This window comes from Pyrgilauda ruficollis, unplaced genomic scaffold, assembly GCF_017590135.1.
Source record: "Pyrgilauda ruficollis isolate IOZ18807 unplaced genomic scaffold, ASM1759013v1 scaffold15, whole genome shotgun sequence".
Classification (NCBI taxonomy): Eukaryota; Metazoa; Chordata; class Aves; order Passeriformes; family Passeridae; genus Pyrgilauda; species Pyrgilauda ruficollis.
Window position 1 is genome coordinate 15318219 of NW_024513654.1, and position 24401 is coordinate 15342619.

At 37.1% G+C, this 24401-nt stretch overlaps 1 protein-coding gene across 1 annotated transcript; it reads left to right on the forward strand.

Moving 5' to 3' along the window:
• The first annotated feature begins 97 nt into the window (after positions 1 to 97).
• Positions 98 to 23666, forward strand: MARCHF5 (membrane associated ring-CH-type finger 5). Its single transcript, XM_041461429.1, has 6 exons — positions 98 to 405; positions 12163 to 12365; positions 16243 to 16373; positions 19524 to 19707; positions 20136 to 20302; positions 21465 to 23666. The coding sequence occupies exons 1-6, from the start codon at positions 362 to 364 to the stop codon at positions 21579 to 21581; spliced, it is 846 nt and encodes a 281-aa protein (XP_041317363.1). The 5' UTR covers positions 98 to 361; the 3' UTR covers positions 21582 to 23666.
• The last annotated feature ends 735 nt before the right edge of the window (positions 23667 to 24401 follow it).

The window sequence follows — 24401 nt, forward strand, 5'->3', positions numbered from 1 at the left end:
GGCAGGACTGCGGTGGAATCACAGCAGGACTACAGCTCCCAGCGCTCCCGGTGCCGTGGGCACGGGCTCGCGCTCCGCCCTTGGCGCAGGCGCAGTGCGGGGCCAGGCGGCGGTGCGGTGACGGCGGCGCGGTTGCGCTCAGCGCTCGCCGCGTCTCCCCGCGGCCGCCCGGGCGCTCCGTCCTGCTCCGGCCACCGGCCCTGCGCCGCGTCCCGCCTGCCGAAGGAGGAGCCGCCCCGGCCGTCCCGCGGAAGGGAGGATTTGCCGCTTTCCCGTTCGCTCCCCTTTCTCCGCCGCCGCACGCGTGACGCCTTTGTCAGGCTCCGGGCCCTCGGCTGGGCCCGCTCCTCCGCCCGGGGCCATGGCCGAGCAGACGGGCTTGACGCTGCCGCAGACCATGGACAGGTACGCGGAGGGAATGTTCGGGCTGGGCCTGTGAGCCCCCTGCGGCGGGTTTGGGGCCAGTGTCGCGGGTCCGGTTTCGGTTTTTGCCTTCTAAAAGCCTTGGTGGCCTGACAGAAGTTGTGCGAGCGCCGTCGTAAAGCAGCGCAGGGTACCGCGGGCAGCTGAGGGGCGAGGAGGGATCGCTCCCGCAGCCTCGGCCACAGGAGCTGGGTGCGCCTGAGCTGGGACGGGCTCTGGGGGCTGCAGGAGCCTGTCCCTGGGTCTGGCAGAGCCCCTGGGTAGGGAACGCACTGACGTGCACGTAAAGCGAGGCACCAAAAGATGATCTAAGCTTCGCCGGCCTCGTGTGTTTTGTTGCTGGTTTTATGATCTGAAGAAAGCCTGCAATTGCTTTCTGGAGCGTTCTTTAAAATTACAGCCTTAGAAGTATTGTGACTTAAGCATCTTTCCTCATCTATAATTACTAACTTGTAAATTCTATTTACTGTATTTGTTTTCTCTGTATGCTTTCATTTGGATATGTAGCACTATCACCCTGTTTCACTGAGCTCTTCAGATTCCTTAAGTGTAATTTCGACTCATCCAGGAAGACCTTGCAACCTATTTCTACAAACAATAAACCACGTTCACCACCTGTTTTTGCAGGAGTTGTAATAGCCTGGTATCTCAGAAGGTGGGGATCCAGGAGCAGTCAACAGAAGCTTCTGTTGATGAACCCATCAAGTTTTCATCTTAAGGAATCAAAAAGAACACTGACGGTTTTGTCCTTTCCAGGTCGCCTCTAAGGAAAGAGTATTTAATGAAATACAGGCTGTCATCAGGCAGATGATGGAAATACAAACTATGAGAGGCAGGGGTAGAATTTGTGCAGCCTGGAAGGTGGGAATGAGAAGTTCCAGTTAGATACACCAAGAGGATAAAAGTGATTTGGGGAGGGAAAGTTTGTGTTCTAGAAAAACTGAAAAAGTAAGAGATGGCAAAGGGATGATTTATAAGAGTATTGCTGAATCAACTCCTCTTAAACTAAAAAGAAAAAGCCAACAAAACAAAAAACTTTCATCTACATCCTGAATTTTGTAGTCCAGTAATATATATTTAGAGTTCTAGGAAACCATAATACTCTGAGTGGCTGCCCTGATGCCCATGGCTATTGTATCACACTCTGAAGTCCTAGTTCACCCTGTTGGGAAATGGCTGTGAGGTTGTGTTTATCATCTTTGTTGTGACCAACTGTTAAGTTAAATTAGTTACCTGGTTGCCAAACCAGTTTACTATTCTTCAGTTGTTACCTGTAATAGAGATGTGGGTTTTGATGTACCTTTAATATTCTTGTACCCTTTCAAGTTTGTGAAATTATAATTTGTGTCTCTGGCTCTTTTTAAAGACTTTTTCTAGTATACTTGGAATAGCTTGATGTGTGTCCAAAACAATTGGACAGCGTGTCTGATTTCCTTAATATCAAGGACAGCAGGGAAAGAATTTGAAGTACCTAAGTATCATAAAAGAAGGTGTGAAGGGAGGCTGGAGCATTCATATAAGCATTCCTTGGGCTTATTACAGGAAACTTTGAAACAGGAGTGTCACAAGGGATGAATGTAGTAGTAAGAAGGAACCAAGTATTTAGGATTTTAATTTAATTCAGAGTGTAGCACAAGATCAATAGAAGGATTTTGGACTAACCAAGACCTCAGAGTTCAGTCGGTGTAAATAATTTTTCTGCTTTATATTGGGTTTATGGAGCAGGATTGCATTTGAATAAAGAGGTTTTTGTGCATGTGATGTTTCTGAATGTTGTACATAACTGTGTTGTTATTTGTAGTGGTGATCAAGATAAACCTTCAGTATTTCGTCTTAAGGGACATACGCCATGGTTAAATTATCTGTGGGGATTCTGAGGAATGGAAATACTTCTTCTATCCTGTTATCTTTTTTGCTCATGACAGGTATTTGTTTTCCCCAGTGAGAAAAAAGATACTCAAAATCTTGAGAGTAAATGCAAATGACTATAGCTTAACACAAAGTGCATACTTTAAGTAAAATACAGATCTTTTAGTGAAGGGTGCAGAAAACAGCTTTCCAGTGAAGATGACTTTCATTTGGATCTAATAGTTAAGGAGGGGGAAAAAGAAGGGTTTTCTTCTGTTCCCAGTACCTAGATCACCACTGAGAGTGGTGCCATGCTGTTGCATCAGGAATTAGGTGTTGCTGTAGATCTGAGTGCATGCACTGCTTTGTATACAAGGGTCAGAGCTCTCAGAGCAAGTTCTTAAATTCTCTGCTTGTGAGAAGGAACAGCTGGATTCTCCTCTTGACTCTTAGATTCTATACGTGTATGATTACAGGTTTATTTCCTTAATAAAGTTGGATTTCTCCAGTGCAAGGACTGATTTGATAGCATCACCACATTGTTGCCTGGGATTCATCTTTCTGTGATGTATTTTGTGCTCCATCCTTTATTTGCCTGCATAATTTTAGTCAAGGAAGCAATCCGTGGATTTGTAACAAAGAAGGTAAATAGCTGTTAAGATGTAAGGAGTCATTTACTCAAAATTTCTACCAAAGGATTTTATACTTACCTGAAGGATTGACTGTAGCATAAATAAAAGAAGCATGACTGTGAAGTGACACTACATTGTGGATTGTCTCATCTGCAGCATTTAGGAAACTAATCCATATGATCAGCATCATCTTTTCTAGCCTGAAAATTTGAATTTCCATCCCTCTTGTAATTTTTTTCCTTTCTTTCTTGTTCAGATAACAGTTCCAGATAATAATTCTTGAAATACTGCCCTTTTCTACAAGCAGAAATCTTTTCAATCTATGATAAAACCCCATATTTCTGGACTAATGCATACACTTTTGAGGCAGGTATTAGTAATCTGGCTAAATGGTGAGATTTTATTATTATTTCATTATTTTTAATGGCTTTGTTCATGTTAGTTTAATGCATAAATTACAGAATTATAGTAGTCATCAATAAAACTTGAAATTCTGTGGCAATGTTTTTTTTATGTGCTGCTAATGTGAGCTGTAATGCTAAAATATACTCATATTTTTAAGCTTTATTCTCTTGACTCCAGTTGAATTACGTGTGGATTGCTCTTCCAGTTGGTTATGCCAAGGCTTCAGAATGCTGGGGTTCTGTTGTTCAAAGCATATCCTGTGGTAGTGATTTGAGGTATTTCATATACTATCTAAATTAAAGACAACTGCTCCCTTCTTTCCATGTATGTGCCACCGTGGTCAGAACATGGTCACCATTGCTTTCTGTTACGTCAGTCTTTAGAGGTGGTAGTCAACATTTGATGGATAATGTGTTGAAGGCTTGTGCAGGTACATGCTGAAGAATCAACATAGTAATTTTAGCATGGTTTAGTTTTTGAATTAGCATTCTTACTTTACTGACTGGGTGATAGTTGCTCAGTTGTGGTCAATATCCTTGATAAAAACTAGAGCAAGATGATGTGACTTTAAGTCTCTACCCTTGCCATTCCCTATTGAAAGAAGACAAGAGCTGAAATTGCAGGTAGACTTCAAAAGCAATTAAACAATAAATTGTAGTTTGCGTAAGAAATTATTCTTACTGTCAAGAGAGGAGTACTGTTGCAATTAAATTTTCTCTTTTCCGGATCATTGATTTATTGGGAAAATGCTAGCAATTGTAGTTCAAAAATTGCAAAATAGTGTAAATAGTGTTGGATTTTCTGCTGTTCATTTTGAACTGTCATCTGATTCCATAGTAATTGTCTTTCTTTTTTTTTTTCCCCCAAGGGAAAAAAAAAAAATATGTGTGGTATTGTACATGACTTTCAGTTTCTCTTTCCATTCCAGTCACCATTTGTGGTGGTGTTTGTGTAGAGATCAGTCATTTCTTCCTTCTTTGAAAGTGCAGGCACTGTTTCAGTTTTATTTGCACAATTAACTGTTGTTACTTTAATAAGTTAATACACGGTTTTGGATTAAGACCCTAATGCTGCAGCCTCAAGAGTGTAATTAGTGCAGTGTGGTCCTTGATTGAAGATGTTTATTCTGAACATCTTAGACTTGTACTGTATGTTGTGCTCTGATTTCTCTTGCTGACTGAAGTTGACATACAAGTAACTCTTTGTAGGAGTGGAGTTCAACCAGATTAGATATGCAGGGTAATAAGCAACATAAAACACAGTACAGGATTTATGTATTATCTTTATTTTTCACAGAATGCTGTCTCTGCAGTTACTCAGTCTGTTTGTTTTACTGATTAAGCATGTCTCTCTTCCTTGTCCTACCTCAAGTAATTATTTTCTTTCTTCACAACAGAGTTAAACTCTTTTGAGAGAGGTCTTCCTAACTTCTGGTTGAAGTATCTAGAAGTACCTGGCTTTCTTTTCTTTCTTGAGAGTAGGTTATTCATGCTTAGAAGGAAAGGGTGTGTAAGAGTAGAGAAAGGACTGTGCTGAGTTAATCTCTGCCAAGGAAACAAGGGGTTTGGTTTTCCCTGTCCTTAGCCCAACTCTTTAGAAGTTGATGTTGATACAGGATGGAAAAAGCAAAGTCCCACATATCTTGGAGGGTTTCAAGAAAGAAAGTTTGAAACAATAATAGCTTTATAATAGATTGGCTTTCTCATTATGGCTTCATCCCAGATACATCCCTTAGCATTTTGCTTCACTTTATCGTGAAGGTTGTATGTAGATTGACTTCTTCCTGTGTCTTACCAGTAAAGATGATTAGTGGAGACTTAATGCAGACCTGTACATTGCCTTTTGCCCATGTGAAATATACAGGTGTCAGCATGTTGTTTATAAACTATCTTAACCTTTTGACTGTTGTCTAATGTATGTTATTTTTCTATCTCTGCTTTCTGCTTTGATATGCTTAGGAACAAATGTACGTGTTTTAGTCACTGCTTAACAATTAACTTCTACCTGCAGACAACAGGTAATTATTCTTCCTATTTAAGTGTGAAAAAACTTGGTCTATGCTGTATGTAGGTCGCTCCTGATATTTGTAGCATCTGTCATCTACTCTGTACCACGAATACCAGTATTGGTATTTTTCTGATGCAACTCCTTTTGCCTTTCCCCCAGTTCCCCAGTGCATTGTTGGTTATAGAAACTACATATTTTTGTCTTCATTTGGAGTCTGGTCATCTTAGAGGTAGTTAATAAGTAATTAAGATGTTTGAAGTCACATTCAAGGAGATAACTTTAAATCGCTTCTAATACGTAATTTCCTAATTGCTTCACATATCTCCTCTGTTTGTGATTATTGACAGATTTGTCAAACAAGGCATGAGAAGATGTTTTCCCTATTTCATACAGTATGCTATCTGCATTATTAAAAAATCCATTAAATTTTTAAAGCATTAACTTAATGCTATTCGAATTCTTCACTGTTTGCTATGTATGTACTTAACTATGTGTCAACTTCTGTTCAAATCATGTTCTTCAAAGCTTGTTTCCATTTTGGAAGTAAATTGTTTTGTATATGTGGTTCTTTGTTTAGATTTCATTTGCTCGGTTTTTCTTTTTCCACTTAGTTTTAGTCACTTTTGTTTTTCTTCCTGGGATGGTAAGAATCAGTGTTACCCACCCCCAGCAGGCGCTCAGTAGCTTTAATTGTTAGTTGTAGTCCAAGTTGCAAATATTCGTTAGTAAGAGTTCAGTTAGCAAAATGTATAATGCTTTATTACTAAAGTGCTTATTGTACGAGTAGTAGTTTTTCCTGATTTATCCTTTGTACATGTCTAGAAGGGCCCCGTTCTCCCTCCCTCACTTAGGAAATAAAATAAATGTTTCTAACATCAAAATTCATTGCATATTTAAAGCCTGATAGCAAGGCCACCAAGCTTTGGTGATTTCTGAGCTTTTCCTTTTGCAAAAGTAAGAGTATGGTAATACTAAAGCCTTTACGATAACTGAATTTTGAAGACTTTGTAAAAGGAACATGTCTGCATAACTGGTTGCAAATGTTTAATTTATCCAGAAAGCTACTTTTTTTACTGACAGTCTAGATTTTTGCAAACTACAGACCAAAACCCAACAAGATAACTAGATCTGAGGAAGGATTCCTTATTCTAAGCTGGCTAGAAGCAAAGACCATAAAAAAATAAGGCCAAATTTAAGTACAACAGGTGATGGCTGGCAGTCAAAGGTTTGATTTTATCCACAAGCTAGAAAGCAGCCAGCAAGATTCGGTGAACTGTCATTTACTCGTATCTCTGCCTTTATATAGTGCAGTGTGCTCAATGTAAAATATTTCCCCTTGATTTAAGCTGTAATTAAGAATAGAATAAAGCTTGAATTGAACTTCTATAATCAGTAGATCTTTCTAGTGCACTTTCTAGTTAATTATTCTGTGGGGTTTTAATGTGTTTGTTTACTGAGTTTGTTATCCACATGCTTTCATTAAAAGCTTTTTAAAATCTAGTTTATACAATGTCATCCTGAGATTAGACGAAGTCAGAACCTATATATGAATACCACTTGCGTGACCGTATGTTCACATCACCATTAGCTTGATTTTCTGTACTTGAGCTGTTTCTATTGAAAGCATTGCTTTTGTAGTAAAGCGTCTTTACTGTTATGTCTAGATTCTTAACAATGTCTCCTTTACTCAGCTATCCTTGATGACTAGGCACAGCAGAATTTGGTATAAGGTCAGATGACTTTCAGGACTTCCTTTGAGAATTTTAGACCTTGTTTCGAAGTGACAGCCTGTTTTCTTAGCTGAGTGATACAGGCTGGCATATGGCTGCTATGCCGTGCTGCCTTAAAAGCATCCACTGATGTCCCCAGGAAACATCTAAGACCACTATTTTTGCACAGATGTCTGTTCTTCACTCAGTGTACTTCCCTTTTCCTTTGTGTGTTTTTTCCTTTTAGGATAGTGTAAGGGTGTTTTGAGTTTGATAGCTGGGTTTTGGATTGAAGATTGAAGTATTTTCCACTGTGTTTGAGGGCCAGGAAAATATTGGGGAAAGAGCAGTGTTCCATCCTGCAAGTGGGTTCATCTCTTCTGGCACTTCATCTCCTCTGTGAAGCATGACATAAGCTAACATTTCTTAGGTTCAGGTATTCCTTTGTAGCCTTTATCTGGGGTTTGTAGTCTAGGCTTGTATTCTCTTGTGACCAGGCAGTGTCCCTCTAGCACAAGATCTTATTGCTGCTGGTTCTTCACACTCTGGAAAAGGAAATGCTTAGTGGTAGCATTTTCAATGAGGTGTTTCTCTTGCTTTTTGAGAGAACAGTTTGCTGTCCCCCTGTTAAAATTCCAGCCAGCTCCAAAGCAGCCTAATGATACTAGGTAACTCCATTTTTCTGACATCCTAGTCTTCCAACTTAAATATGATCTTGTAGTACTTAGAGTGTAGCTGGCAAATTTAGTGTAAAGCTTATCACTATTCATCATCAAATATATTTTATCTGTCAACTGTGTAGACAGTAGTCTATAGACTATGCATAAAAAGTTGTTATAGAAGCTCATGAAAAATTGCCTCTTCCAAACAGCAGATTTCTGGGTCATCCTTTAGAACACTGCCTTTTTATGGCTATGATTGGAATGCTTTCAGTCATTTCTTTCAACGTACCTTTTCACCCCTCACTGACTTGGCATTCTGTGCTGTTGTTGCTGTCAGTTATGTTTCAGCCTTTTCACTTTCCTCTTTTTGGATGTGAAATTCAATTGCAATAAGCTGCTCAGACATCTTGTGTTTAGCAGGACAAGGATGCTTTACTCTTGCAGCAAGATACTAGCAAATTCCTGCCACTGTAAGGAAAAGAGCTTTATGATGTGAGAGAAATGCAGAAAATTTCTTTTTTTATGAAGGAACTGTAATGAGAGGGAAAATGTGCTTCTAGCTCATGATTCTAGAGCACGTCATGCATGTTCAAATTTGCATTTCCCACTGTAAGAGTTAAGTCTAAAAGTTAAGTAGAACTTTCTTTTCTGAGAAGATTTCTGGTTTTGCTGACCATTCATATTTGTATGCCACTGTACATAAGGGGGGAAATTCCAAGTTGTTTCCATTCCTACTTTAGTACTGAATATTTGAAACCAGATCATAAAACAGCTGTACTGTCCCAGTCTAGCAAGTCATCTTCCGTTAAGTGTTGCAGATACAAGGATATCTGCTGGGCTTTTGGGGCTTTAGAAATTTCTACAAACCTTTTACTAGTGTGTACAGAGAATCAACATACTGCTTTTAAATTACTTTTTTGTATTGCTTTAGACAGTCACGCCTGCTTGAAAACAAAACTGTTTCATGGTGGATTCAGCTTTCACAAATTGAGTCAGATATGATTTAAATAACGTGAATTAGATACTGTCATCCCTCCCATCTAAGACTGGTTTTGGAAAAAAGTAACCTTTAGAAGGAGTGTAACTTAATAAAAAGGAGAGCAGTCTAGGTATGTCTGATCCTGGAGGTCTTAGGGGTGTGTTGGAGCTGTAGCTCCAACCATGTGCCAGAGAGAGCAGGCTCCTTACTGGTAGGAAACTTGTGGTTTGGAGGAACCTGGTTTTAGGCAGGCCCTGGTTTCTTAGCATTTGGAGTACAGGATCTCTAATCTTCAATACAGCTTTCTCCCCATCTGCTTTGCTCTTAACACAAGCAGTGCCTTGAAGAGAGTTTGTCTTTGCTAGAGAAAAAAAAACAGATGCAAAAATTACTTTATTCTTAGAGTCAGAATAGAATTTTTGAGACCAGAGAGCTTCATCTGCTGGGGAGCTGAATCTAAAAGGCATTGGTAACCTTATATTCAGAGCTGCAATAGTGATATTGGTCTGGAGTTTTGTATGTTTTGTTTTGATTTTTTTTTTTTTTTGAGCCAAGGAAGTGTGGAAAAGTACATTAGTGTTATTGATTTGGCCATGTAGAAAGTCATCAAGGAAAAAGGTTCGAGTTTCTATCAGAAACAATGCTTTGTTCCACCTTTTCAGCCCTTTCTATTTCAGGTTATCTGAGTAGCAGCCTGATTCAGTGGTAAGAATCAAGGTCATATTTTATTCAGTACAAGAAAATGGAAAATCTGGCAAGAGCCTAGGTACCTGTTTTGAAATGGTTTTATTTAGTCCTTTCTGCTACAGCTGCTGTCAACGGAAAGAGATAAAGCTGATGACAGTATACAGGGAATTTACTATTCATTATTCATGACTTGCTGAAGGTTCAAGTCTGTGAAGGATTTTGTTATTCATTTCATAGGTCTTTCAGGTTTTCAAGCATGATTGGCTGGCAAGAAGCAATTAAAGAAAATATGCATATTTTTCTTGACTTACTAACCTTGACAGAGAACTTGAGAATAGAATTTAATCTATAACCATTATCATGGACAAATTCAGTTAAAATTGCAGTGTAGCAAGATTATGTTCATGCTTAAATCTGTTATTATTTGAATAAACTCTAGACTTTGCATTTTGTGATGGTATCCTTAGACCTAACTAGCTCTGTTGTGAAGCCTTTAATTTATAAATAAAAATCTGAATTACAAATTTAGAGCAGTTGTAGACTTAAATAGGCTGTGGAATGAGTGAGTAAATGTTTACCTGTAATGCAGAAAAAAACTTCTGAAGAGGAACAATTATTAGTAGTGTTGTATGGTATTATTTGTTCTTAAAGTAAATTTGGGGATTCTTAATGTAAATAAAAATCAGTGAACAATGTAAGAGCTTGTATTCCATAAGAAATTGATATTGAGTGCAATGAACCAAAATATCAGCCATGCTTTGTAATCCTTACAGATCTTAGTTGTGGTCTCAGCATTTTCATCTAGATCCTTACTAACTTGTGGCTTGTCTGTCTTTCCTTCTCCTGCTTAGGAAGGTTAGGTGTCCTTTCATTTGGGACTGCAGTAGGTGCACATTGGGAGCACCAAGGCAAAAAGAAGGGTGTTACAGGAGTGAATAGCATGACAGTTTTGATACAAACAGGTGTGGGAAAGGACAGAAAAAAGCCAAGTCAGACTTCGATTTTACCTTCCCATTAAGATGAATGGAAGAAACTACAGTTCTGATTCAGATATCAGTCATCAACTGAAAGCTCTAGTTTTAAACCACCACGGTTTAAATTTACATCTGTACCTACTGTAATGTGTTCTGTACTTACAACTGGACACGTGGACATTGCAGGTTCATTTTATGGATTGTTCAGTATTGAATTGCTTTCTCCCCTGGTCTTCCCTGGAATCTGAATCTCAGATTGTGTTCCCTTTTACAAGTATGCCAATTGTATGTATGCCTTTTACAGTGTGCTCAATTGTATTCCCTTTTTACAAGTAATAAATTGCTCCACGTTGCCTTCTGCTCTTACACACTTGCAACTTTCTCAACATACTTCTACTACCGTAGAGGTAAAAAGATTTAGTGTTTTAAAGAATGTCTTGCAAGTACCTTATAGGCACAGTCATTTCTATTAAAAAAACATGGCTATTCTTCTGTAAAGGAACACTTTCAATTTACAAACAGAATACTACCCAAAATAGTGAGGTCTTAAAAGCAAAGCTGTTAGACAACAATATTTTTAATTTCTTGAAGTTGGAGCCTGACAGAATTAAATTTCCCATTGCAGATTCCCCCTTCATTTTCCTCAAAGAGGAGTTAAACAAAAGCAAAAGTGAGAGAAAAAGCTTTATGAACCACTGTAACATCCTAGCATAGACTCCACAATCATTCTCAAATAATAAAGTTTTGTTTATGAATGTCAGAACATTTCTCAGTTTCTTCTTCCTCAGTTACTGTCTGTTACTCATTACACATAAGAAATCTTTTAGTGTTTTGTCTTAATGATGTTACTCAAGTTGTTAAGAGAACAAAACTTCATCATCAAAATTGTGATGTTAAACTTCAGTCACAGTGTCTAATTAGATTTGATAGACTCTGGTTTATTATGTAAATTTCAGTATCTTCAGTATAGGAATTAGCAAATTGTTTCACAGTAAAAATTACTGGCTGAACATACCTGATATTTTCCTAGTTTAAATCTATATTTTGCTTTCTCTTATAAGTTGGCCAAAGGTCTGGCCTGATCATCAGACCAGATATCTGGGAGTTCCTGGTTCTATGCTCACTTCAGAGAAGGTTGTATAGACTGTCAGTCTTGTGTTTTCTCCTTACAGTATTAATATATTTGAATTTTCATATCCACATAGTTGTCCAAAGCAGAAATTTCCTCCTCTAGTGGTCCAGTAGTATTCTTGAAATACCTTGTAACCTAATTTGTATTATACAAAGTCAGCTTGTTTGAACTAAACACTTCATGGTTTCAAAGACAGCAAATGAATTTGATATAATTGTTTAGAGTTTTTTATGATATATTTTATCATTTGTGTTGTTTTATCATTTAAGTGGATTGGACTTAGTTTCCCAGACAACAGACTGCATATTGATCTTATATTTTTTAAATTAAAAAAACTTACCAAAATGTTGTAGAAGGAGATGATAATGCATTAAAAAATATGGATTTTCCATATGTTGAATTATTCAAAGGTTGGACTATAGTCTCAATGCTTTTTAATCATAAATTATCTAAAAGTTTAATTAATAATTCAGAATTTATAAAGCAGTTGTTTAGCTATCTGAAAAATTATGTTTATTATGTTGATTTTATAGCAAAACTGTGTTACGAAATACGTTTCTAGTGATTTAAGAGTGAGGTAATAGCCATCATCTCCTCTAGATGCACATTTTCTTAAGCTGTATGCTTTCACATGTGAATGTTTATTTTAAGCACGTAAAAGTAGCAGAAAATACCTTTTTTTTTTTTCCTTCCTGTGATTACCGAAGCTGCTGGGTTTGTTTTGCTACCGATGAGGACGATCGGACAGCAGAGTGGGTGAGGCCCTGCAGGTGCAGGGGCTCCACCAAATGGGTGCATCAGACTTGTCTGCAGCGCTGGGTGGATGAAAAGCAAAGAGGAAACAGTACTGCTAGAGTTGCTTGTCCTCAGTGCAATGCAGAATATTTAATAGTATTTCCAAAGCTAGGTAAGAGATGGATAATTTAAATTGTTGCTTATTTATTTGTTCTTGCTTTCTTATTGTTTTTCCTTTCTTGTGCACGGAGCACCACTTCTATTGGAAACTTGTCTATTCCCTTTTCCAGATAGAAAGAAATAACTTTATATTCTGCTTGCATCCTGTTTGGTGGCTTAGTTAAATACCTTCTAAAAATTTTGGATGTATTCCACTTAGGTATATAGATAAATCTTGTGATCAACCTGTAATTATTTCCTGGCTAATGGGATTATTTTTCTTTTTGAGCAGAAGGTGACTTCTTTCCGCAATTGCCACACAGCACATAAACACATCTTTTTTTTGACTCAGCTTGCAGAGACACTTATCAGAGGAAATTCAGAGGAGAATTTCCTAAGCAGCATGTGGTATTACTGGAAAAACACAGTTTCACTTTGGTCAGGAGGTTTTTCTGAGGCAATATTGCCCTGTAATCAAGAGGCAGAATATTTATGATTGCTGGGTACTGCTCTAGCTCTGTTTGTTAGAGTGAAAAAAAAAGGTTGGACATGATCTTCCAGAATGTCTTACTCGAGTAGTCAAATAGGATAATGCACAGTGTGTTGCATGTATTTAAATTAGCAGTGCTTGCTGTTATTTCAGCCCTCGTTTGCCCATGTGGTCTATGGGATATATTAAGCAAATCAAGAAAATGAAATGTTGCCATGGAAACTTAAATTTTGTTTAAAAGTAAAACTGCTTGTTAGAGAAATGGTGATGTAGCAATTGAGTGCAGGCATTTAGAGGATTTTAAAGAAGACTTTTTTTTAAGTATCTTATTTCTGCAATGAAAGAGCTGAAAATAACTCACTGCCAGTTCTTTGGGATAGGACCTCTTTCTTATTTAGCTTAAGGGCTGAAAAAATAAGGTGTCAAGGGAATTTTGAGTGGTGACATTTACTTCCATGATAGAACACTGAGTAATGGGAAAGAAAATATACACAACAATATTGCATTGTTAATATAAAAAAAGACATAAACCAGTATGAAACTTACAGATAGCAGCCACAATTCAGCTTTGCTGAATAGGGTAACTCTCCATCATAAAGAAGGCATCAAACAATAACATTTAAAGCATTGGCTTTGGGAAGAAAACTGTGTTTCCATCTGGACACAGAATGCACCACAAAACTTGACACTGTTTGAAATTCTTGTTTGTGTCTTGACTGATGAAATTGTAATGTGAGATGTGCTTGCATTTTATTTTGACAATGGCGAAAAGGGGTAGTAACCATAATTTGGACAGGATACATTAACATAACAGGCATTTTAATTTGTTCCTGCAATTCGTGGCATACTGTATTTGAAAGCTTAGATTCCAACATTCCTGGATTCTGAAGCTGGCCTAAAATTCTTGCATGAGGTTGTTCAGCTCTTGCATGTAGGTATGTGAGACTCCCTTCATGTATTTTGGTATATTTTTCCTCATAATACCATCTTTTTCCATTTTTAAAGATAAGGGCATAAAAATTCAGACTTTTGTAAGCGTACACAAGACATCAATAGTAGAGCAGGGAAATTAATCTGGGTCCATGGAACATGAATCATGACCTTGAAGTGCCTTAAACAAGTGTCCTAGTCTTGCCCTTCTGTAACTCTTTCTAGTACAGAAAGCTGTTCTAGCTAAACTGTTTCTAGCTAAAGCTGTTCTAGCACAATTCAACTACAAGTCAATCAAGGTCATACCAGGCAGAGTAAGGACAGTAAGAATTTTCCAAGAAGCCTTGCTAGTGTCCCTATTTCTTCTGCAGCAGGTGTCTTTTGAAGGCAGTATTAGTCATACCCTTCCTTGAGGCATCACAGTTCAGAAACTTATTTAAGACTTTCCTAACCTACTGCTTGAAACTTTTTTCTAAAAATTCTGTGAAAGGATACCCCCAACACAAATTTTAATGTATGATTATAGTTTAGAAGTAATAGCAACTTGAGGATACATCATTGAACATAAGTAACAGTGGGTATTTTTTATATATTTACTAGCTTAAAACAACCTCTCATTAAATATCTCAAAATCATAATTTCATTTTAGATTTGATACTTCCTATCAGTTCTGGTGATTGGTGGTAATTATGTTTCTGTGAGATGTTCTCTGCTCTTTCAAGAACTTTTGCTAAATAGAAAAATATTGTTACCACTTTTAAAGTAACCAAAAAGTATCTCTCAGATAATTACATCAGTTTAATAAAAAGAAAACAGTTTGGTAGAAAAAAACTCTTTAAAGCATGATATATTTTTCAAAATTAAAAATATTTTTGTTTCATATTTCCTTCTTTAATTTGGGTATCAGTGATATTTATTTTCTTGTTTCTTCCTCAATACCACCTTAAAAAGCAAAAACAGTTTTGTCCTCCTTTCTCACTACTTCCTTCCTAAGGCCTAATTAAAAGATTGTTTCAATAATTTTTTTCTAGTATTTTCTCAAGATTCAATACCCCATTCTCTAGCCAGGTTTCTCTTAATGATTAGTATCAGTAGGTGTAATTTGTTAGTACTTGTGTTATAAGGCAACCTTCAGTGTCATTTGAGTCTCCTGTCTTCAAACATGAGTTTTCAAAATGGTACAACCAAACAACTTTTTCAGTGACTCTGGGAAACAGTCAAGATGTGTATTTTGTACTTGCAGCTATGACCTTGTTGCTACTTCCAGTATACTGATACACAACCCAGCACCTTCTTAAGTGTGTTCTGGAAAGTCAAACACAACTGTTAAGAGTTGAACTGGATGTTCCTGTTGCTTTTTTTCCACCAGCTGACTTGAGCTGAGTAGAACTGGGGTTTTTGAAATCATTCACAATAGAGCTGTTCTCTAGAAAAAGAACTAAGTTGTGAAATGGGAGTCACAATTTCGTCACTGTGGGTAAACTTTGAGAGACATGGAGGATCAGTTACTTGAGGAATGCCTGTAGGTTGATTTTGAGAATTGTCACTGATTTTGGTAGGAAAAAGTAGGAGGGAGCTCACAGGAACTGTTCATGCATATGAGCTGTGGGAGGACAGTCTGTATGTAGAAATTGTTGACAAATACAAAAGTAATGCGGATTATGGTGATGATGGTTTTCACTTCCATATATACATTTCAGTGTTCTGGCTTTTGCCTCACTCATGCTCTTGCATTCCCTCAAAGAAAAGATGCAGGCATTGCCCTTGTTTACCTCACCAAAGGTAGTCAGGGTATTTATTGTCTTGCCCTGTGTAAGTCTGGAAAGTGCAGTTGTGCATAGACAGAACAATGAACCTATTCATGTGTTGTTGTCAAAAGCACTGAATAACCTGAATAAGAGTATTTTTTTCCTGCAGTGTTTTGAGAGGCAATCCTTTAAACATACTGAATGCAGCCTCTTCCAGTGCAAGGAATCTTTTGTTTTAACTGTGAGACTTTTTACTACATAGCGCAATAGTTTAGTGACAGAATTTTCAGGTGAAGCTGTCAAAGATAAGGGCATGAAGTACATTAAAACAAATAGGTATTTTTTCCTTTAGAAAACTAAAATACCTAATAGATAAAAAAGGCACTAAGCCCAAAGTGGTTTCTACAAAAGAACAATTCTTACTCAACACAAAGGAAGCTAAAAGCTACTCGGTAGGTAAATTAGTGCTTTAAGCAGTGTATCAATCTCCTGGAAAGATTATGTGATAAATGAAATTGTAGGTAGGCAGAAGTTACAAGTTTAGTTTAATAGCTTTTTAATTATATATTCTCACTTAAGCAGCACGTGTGGTATGTCAGACTTGTACTTTGCCTCGTTTGTTCTTTCTTATTGGTGATAGATGCTGACTTCTCTACAGTGTGCTTTTATGTGTGTGTATCTATATATATCTCTCTTGAAACCTTGCTTTTCCTTTATCATAGGTCCAGTTGTTTACGTTTTGGATCTTGCAGATCGCCTGATCTCAAAGGCATGTCCCTTTGCTGCAGCTGGAATAATGGTGGGCTCTATATACTGGACAGCCGTTACGTACGGAGCGGTGACGGTCATGCAGGTACACACGTCTTCCCTCTTCTCACCAGCTCTGAAAGCAGAAGTCAATTCAGACTCCTCTTTCCTTGGCTTAAAACATGCTTAGCTGCTTTCAGTGTAGTTACCAGTGAATTCAAGATGGTTTTTCGCTTTTAACTGGTCATAGTTTATAACTTCAAGTATGCCTGTTCAGGCATGGTTCAGTCTACAGCTAACAAAATCCACTACTGCTCTAGCTGGCTGCCCTGTGTATGCCAGATTGGTGAACCCAATTCTGTTCTCATGGGAAAGGTGCCATTACCACCTAGGTACCACTAAGGGAGATTTAATGTTTTCTTTTATCTGGAGAAAAGCTTTGCTAGTAACATTCAGAGGGTTGAAATTGAAACATTGTAAATTATTTTCTGGATAATGTAATTTTTTTAAAATTGTATTAAGGGAAACACATGCTCTGAATGATGCAATTAATTAAGACATGCAAAACACTGCAAATTAATGTTTTAATTACTTTAGACTTTATGATTAGTTGAAAGGGGGAAAATAGTTTTCCTGCTTCTGTTCTTGTGAACTTGCTATTTAAATAGAAAAGTAATGTTGATAGGTGGTACACTATTAACTAACTATGGAAAGACTTGTTCATGGCAATTCTAGTTCAACCACAAGACCAGAGTTTTCAGAGATTGTACAATCAGAAGCACTTTCCTTACCCTTTTTTGTTGTTGATTCTTATATCAAGTCTATAACCTGTGTTTTGCCTGAAAGCATAAAAGTATTTCTGATGCTAAATCAGCTGTAGATGAATTAACCTGTATGTTAACAAATACTCCTCTCCACAGTTCTAATTTTAAATATACAAGATGGTTCTTCTCTCATAAGTCATTTGGCTCTAGTTCTTGGGATGTGTGGTACTGCCCTGCAGTTCTGCAGGTCACTCCCTGTCACAGATTGTGTGCTGTTTTGGTTCAGTTTCTATGTGGTCTGTGTGATCTGAAAGCAGAAATGGAGCCCAAATGAGTGGTTGCAATTTCCCTGTAGCAGTGTGGCCAAGGGTTGGGCAGCTGCATAGGTGATGTGTAATGGCTTTCTGTAACACCACCTTCATTCCAGTGGATGAGTCTGTGCTTTACAGAGTGGTGCACTTAAGTGTTTTTTCATTGGATGTTTCGTTCTTGTGGCTCCAACAGGAGCATTACAACCATCTGTAACACTACAAGACTTTGGAAATGCACCAGTCCTTTTCTCCTTGCTCACTGCTACACTGAGCTCTTTTTCTGTAGGAAATTGTGACCTTTTTAGCTGCCCTAGAACTCTGCAGCCAGATGGAAAAATAAATGCTTTGTTCTGAAGTTGTTTTGCTTTTGAAGTGAGGATCTGTCTAAACATTAGTTTAGGCAGCTGGTCAAATCCCAGGTATGAAGAATTAGCTATTTTCATGATTTAATGTTTTGATTGTATGGATGGCATGCTGGGCAAGACAATAGAGCTTTGCTTGTAGAGGAGATTGAGTGGGTAGTAGAGGGAAACTGTTCCACCCCTTTTGCCACCCCAACCTTGCTAGGTTTAATACAGCTTTTCTCCTGATGCATTTCAGACTCCTTTCCTTTAGTCAAAGGGCCAGAGAGAAGCACAGAAGCTATTTTTAGACTTCAGGTGCAGAAAAATAAATACAGAATTGACATGGTGGTAGCTAAGTCAATAACAAGTCAGATGGAGTTACTGAAAGCAGAGAAATACAGTAAAATAAAGCAGAAAGAGACAAGACACTGAGGCATTTTTTTGATGGATAATGACTATAAGGAGAAAAAGGATAGTGTCAGACTTCACAGCTTGAGTAGAAGATACTGAAGAAGCTGGAAGACAAATGCTGAATGTTTTTTCAGGAATAATCTTTTGGCAGCAACAATATTGGTTATGCCTATTTTTAGAGGCTGTGGTATATAACATAACTTCCTGTTCTAGAGGTGTAACATGGAACGCTTTTCAGAGCAAGGCAGAAATGTACAGTTTGAAGGTACTGTGGTACATTACTGTAGCTTCTTCCCTGTGTCCTACCTATTCCAGAAGTACTGGGTTTGTTATTTTCCTTTTTAAAAATTTTGCTGTTGTTTCAGGTTCTTACCTCCTAATTCTAATTTCTGTGCAATTGAAGACTTGATAAGTTATTGTACTTGTGGGGAAAACAAGAAGTCAGTGAAAACACATCAGAAAATCCAGTGCCTGACAAACATAATTATTATTTTAGTGGTTTTAGTCCTCCGAGATTCTTAGAGAAAAAATAAAAGACCCTGTTCTTCCTGGAAGCAATTCAAGGACTGTATTAGCATTTATACTGCTTAAATTGAGACAAATCTAGAGGATATCTACCACTGTAATGTAATTTTTTATCCTCAGTCCTATTAGATTTATTTAAAATTAAAACAGTGTACTTTTTAGAAGACATAAGGCACCATTCTGTTGCTGTTTTAACATGTGCATTTTATAAATGGAAAAGTCTGATTAATTTTCTTATACGTTAGTAGAAAAGTGTAGACACAGCAGTAATAATGATACTTTAAAATCCTTGAACTAACTACATTTGAAAATAAGGTACATGAGAAGATATGCTGCTATCTCCACTACAGTTGAAAATAATGTTAATCTTCCTGCATTGTCCAGAGAAACAATAGTTAAATACTGTGATCTCTGTTATGTAAGATATTCCTAAAAACCATAAAATTTTGATAAAACATCCTGGGGTACCTACTATCAATTTATTCTTTGAACAGTAGTACCTAATCAGTTTCTGAGTGTAGAATTAATTGTTATTAAACTGTGAATTCTTAAATGCATTTTGGAAAGTCTGCTGTATTATCAGTGGTTTAGATGTTTAGGCTTTTACTTACACAGAAACACATGAAACCTTTCTTGAGGTGGTAGGAAATTCTGTTACAGCTCTCTGCAAGATTAATGATTTGCAAAATAGGGCTGGTAGCTCACCTGCATTATGCTCCGTATGCAACCAAGGATACAAAGAGAAAACAGTAAATTAGGTAAAACAGTGTTCTTTTTTTCTTTAATTTAAAACATGTGGGCAGCTTCAAACAAACTCAACTTTAAGTTACATTTTTGTTCATTTGTACATTGTAATATTGTGGCCTTTGGTACGTTTGTCAACTATATGCGTATTTTCTAGGTTGTGGGTCACAAAGAAGGTCTTGATGTGATGGAGAGAGCTGATCCTTTATTCCTTTTGATTGGCCTTCCCACTATCCCAGTCATGCTAATACTGGGCAAGATGATCCGTTGGGAGGACTATGTGCTCAGACTGTGGCGCAAATACTCTAATAAGCTACAAATTTTGAACAGCATATTTCCAGGTAATGTGATTCAATTTAAAAGGAAATGCCAAGATTGAACTTCTGCCTTTAGGAGATGGGGATAAGCAAGTAGTTTTTGCTATTTTTAAGTGGAGGTGATGAATGCTATTCCTCTATTTCATGTTCATTCTGTGTAGATTGTGTTTGTGTAGTATGTCTTGAGAAGGGTGCAGCAGGAGTAGCAGGAACATGGTTTCAGTTCAGGCTTTGGTAACAAAACAAGCTACTAAAATTCATGGGTCTTACTTGAAAGTAAAACTGCAGTCATTTAATAGAAACAGAATATTCACTGAGAAGAGGGACAATTCTCAAAAAGTAGTTGGGCTATAGATTTGTAGTGGAGTGGGGAGTGGGCAGTTATGTACTTTCTGTTCTTTTTTGAGGCAGTGGCTATGTAACCTTTTCTTCCCCCGTTCTTATCCCTTTAGGCATTGGATGTCCTGTTCCTCGTATCCCAGCAGAGGCCAACCCTTTGGCAGATCACGTCTCTGCCACACGTATTCTGTGTGGAGCTCTAGTTTTCCCTACTATTGCCACGATAGTTGGCAAGCTGATGTTCAGCAGTGTTAACTCAAATTTACAAAGGACAATCTTGGTAAGATTCAATACTCTGTTTCATAAATTATTATAATAGAGGAATATGCAGTTGTGAAGGAGGGAGGCAAAGGAAAAAGGAACATAAATTGATCCGGAATTTTAAGAGCAGCATTTGATTAAAGGAAGGGGTTTTTTTAAGGTTGCCTGTATTAGCAATGGACAAGCATCATGCATGTGAAAGACTGTCTTTATGACTGAAACTAATCTCAGTTCATGACAAGGATGAAAGTTTTATCGGGCACTGTAGTAGGCAGGCCTCAGCAGTAATTAAGGCTGACAATGATGATGAGGAGCCAGCATCTTCTAAGAACAGTCTCTCTAAGGGAAGACTGGTGTTTATATTATAAACCTTTCCATATTAGCTTTTGTTTACTGATTTTGAGAAAAACGCTTTGTTTCTTATTTTAATAAGGAGAGGAAAATTAACTCTTCATAGAATTCAAATGGAGAGGGAATGACAATCTGTTCTTTGTGAACAACCTCTTTGGTTGCAGCCTTTCAAGGACAAGTGTGCTGAGTTTGGTAATATGGAATCCCTGCTCATCTGACTGTCACCACAGCCCTTTTTCAATACCTGCATATTTATGTATCCCTCTCTTTTATGCAGACCAGTGATACTGAAAATGTTCATGCAGACTAAAAGCTTCTCGATGTGTCTCATTTTGAAGACTTGAGATAAACATATTGTAATGCTTTCTAGAGGGAAAAAAGTTTGTTTTACAAAAATAGATTTTATTTTACTCCAATTTTGGCAAGTGCCATTTTTCACAGTCTAGTTATAGAATGATTATCACTACTATTCCTTGTGCCTTGTATTAGTATGCATTCAGAGAAGGGAGGAAAGCAGATACATATCTGCATTTTCTTTGTTCTTGAAATAAGATTTTGATTTTTAAAATTTAGAATATTGGTGAGACTTCCAAGGAAATAAAAGCTTCTGTAGATTCAGTCTGTAATCCCTTTAAGTATTGTTAACCTCTGTAATAGTGCATTGTGACAGAAAACTTTGAGATACTCATTTGGAACTGTATGAATTAGTTTATCTTTAGAAGAAAATACCATATGTTTAGAAAACAAATCTCTGACTGGAAATTTTTAAGAACATTTGCAGTGATATGACACTGAACTGTGCAGGTTTTCAAAATATCTTTTTATTTCAGGGTGGAATTGCTTTTGTTGCTATAAAAGGAGCTTTTAAGGTTTACTTCAAGCAGCAGCAATATTTGCGCCAAGCTCACCGCAAAATTTTAAATTATCCTGAACAAGAAGGAGCATAAGGCTGTAACCTCCAGATGTCACAGAGTCTCACCTAACAGGTTTCCATGTTGTATTGGTTCCATTGTTATTGCACACTAGTGGAAAATTGTGATAAGTTGCTGCTCCTCTTTTTTTTTTTTCTTTAAATACAATAAAGCACTATCTTGTGGCAGGGTGAAGCCTTTCAGCAACCACTGAACCTAAGAATTTGGCTTTCATTATTTTTGGGTATTTCTGTTGGGCAATAGGCTTTTGAATTATTTTCTTTGAGCCAATATACTGAATGGAAAAAAAAAAAAAAAAGAATCACCTACAGAACATTTTAAGTGTAGTTAGGTAGGCTATATCCAAATGCCTTTTCTATAGGTGATTTTGTACCCACGCTGTCATTCAGTTTAGCATTTCACACAATGAAGGGAGACTGCTTTAGAAGGGGACTGTGAGTCATTAGCAAGGAGAAATAATTTTCCTTGAGTTTTGCTGGTATCAAACAGGGAGTGTGAAATACCCAAATGATAGAGAAAGCAGAAGATGATCACTCTCTACAGGACTTACATGTCAGTTTCAACCACCTAACTCTTAGGTGTTAAAATTAGCATGGCTTTCAGGTGACTATTTTATTATTGGTAATTTTCAGTGTCCAGTTGTATCTTCTGCAGTGCCCAGTGTCATTTTCTCATGGCTTTACTGGTTTGTAACTGGTGCTGGACTGCATTTTTTCCTCCACAGTAAAATAATTACAAGGGGGAAATAAATTTCAGTTGCTTATTTTGTAGCTAAGTATTAGAGCACGTGTTTAGTTTCCATATTCCTTTATGTTGTGTAAATACCCATAGAAAACCTGTGAGAAAGCAGCATTGAACACTAAAGCTCTGACTGACAGAGCAGGGCATCCCCTGAAGCATCCAGACCTGAGTGTGTAACTCAGCTCTGCTCAGGACTAAGCTCTCCTGCCCTAGTGGAAGTGCTGGCTGCAAGGGGCTGACACTGCATTTTGGCTGCCTGAGCTGAGCATCCTGCCAGCAGGGCACTTGGCTTAAGGTAACTTGGCTCCATTTTGTAAAGGACTACAGGATAAATTTTAAATGTGTAATAAAGTTTATTTATACAGTAAGCTTTACTGTTCCCATATATTTAAAGTAGTCAACTGAGTGAGACACTAGCACTTCCGTTATTTGATGTATTTCTAAACCTAATTTCAACAGAAATTGACTGTTTTGTGAAGTTAAATTCTGACAAACATAATACGGCCATTGCATATTCATACCAAACCTAATCTGGATTTCGTATTTGATGTTCTTTCTGAACAACAATTTCTTTGTTTTTCTCCGAGTTTTTTCTTGTTCCTATTAGTATGTCAAACGCATGAAAATAGCTTAAAAATCTTTGAGTGGAATTATTCATAAGTAAATATTTCTTTTCACCAGAAATGAAGTAAATGCAGAATGGACTTCCTATTTGACTGCAATAATGTGTGTTAGGAGAAATTCAAAGTAAGGTACCTTTTCTATAGTATGTTTACCTTAATTACCAAGATGTAATATTTTAAAACTGTACAAAAGTGTATATAAAGGCCAATTAGTATTAAAAACCTATACAGATGTTAAAAATTATACACTCAATATCAAATACCTTTGAGGCTCTTGCTGTAATGGAAGAATTACTATAACCTTGTAAGTCTGCCGATTATATTTGTCTTAGTAGGCTCACTTTTATATAAAACCTAAATTGAATAGCAACCTCTGAAAGTTGCTACACTCTGTAAGATAGTCTTGAAACAATATAATATGTATTTCTTACAGAATTCCTCGTTTCAAGAAAACAGCTTTTCAGTGGTCTTCACTGTGTATATTTCCAAGCAATTTATTACTGTTTTTTAAAGTCTCATGGAGAGAATTGAATGATGCAAATTAGTGGGTTCGAAACTTGTTTCATTGTCTCCTCTGGAAGTTAAAGCTATTGTAAAAATACAATTATAAAATACTGTATGGACTGTAAGATGATTTCACATGAGTGGTTAAAGGTCATTACTCTGTAAATCTTGTTTTTAAGTATTGAAAATTATAGTTATGTTGACTTAGGTTGAATAAATATTTTTTACACTCCTTAGTGTACTTTGTCAGTTGAACAAAAAGCCTGTAGCAAAACTTCTGAATGGAAAGTGTTTTGTTTTAATGCATACTTAAATATTTTATATAATTAATTTTAAGTTGATGGACTGAAGAAATATCTTTGTGATGAAAAAAGAATTACTTTAAGATTTAAGTCTGACATCAATTTTTTTTTCTTTCTCTCTAGTGATGAATAAACGATATAGGGGAATGTGTTTCTTAAACATTTAAAGCAAAAGAACTGTTGCAATATGGGCAACTTCCAGTAACACAGAACTGTGCTTGGAAGTGACTACATATCTTTAGGCTGGCTGATGTGCAGCATTGATTTGGGCAATACATTTGTCCCTCTTCATCAAGAAAGATAATACTGGCTGAAGATATTTTTCACTGCTAGCCAATTTTTGTTCCATTACTTGCAGGAGAGGGACCATGAAGTGTGGTCTGGCATTTTTCAGTATACTCTTACATGTAACATGGTTTCTCTTAGACTGCCATTACATGGACATAAGGACACAAATTACCTGAACTGTGATTATGTAAATACATAGAAGATGCTTCTTCCCTTCTCTCTTTTCTTCTGCCTTAAACTCCCAGATTTAGATGGACCCCTACTTCACTTTTTTTTTTTTTTTTGTTTGTTTGTTTGCTTGGGTGGTTCTTTCCTGTAAAAGTTAGAAGTATGTGTACCAAAATTTGCCAAACATTCTTTCTGCTTTACTAAGATAG

Bases quoted from the DNA above. Each gene is read 5' to 3' on its own strand.
- MARCHF5 (XM_041461429.1), top strand. From the start codon at position 362: ATGGCCGAGCAGACGGGCTTGACGCTGCCGCAGACCATGGACAG. The intron at 16,374-19,523 runs GTACACACGTCT...CGTATTTTCTAG, and splicing joins GAGCGGTGACGGTCATGCAG to GTTGTGGGTCACAAAGAAGG. The intron at 20,303-21,464 runs GTAAGATTCAAT...TTTTTATTTCAG, and splicing joins ATTTACAAAGGACAATCTTG to GGTGGAATTGCTTTTGTTGC.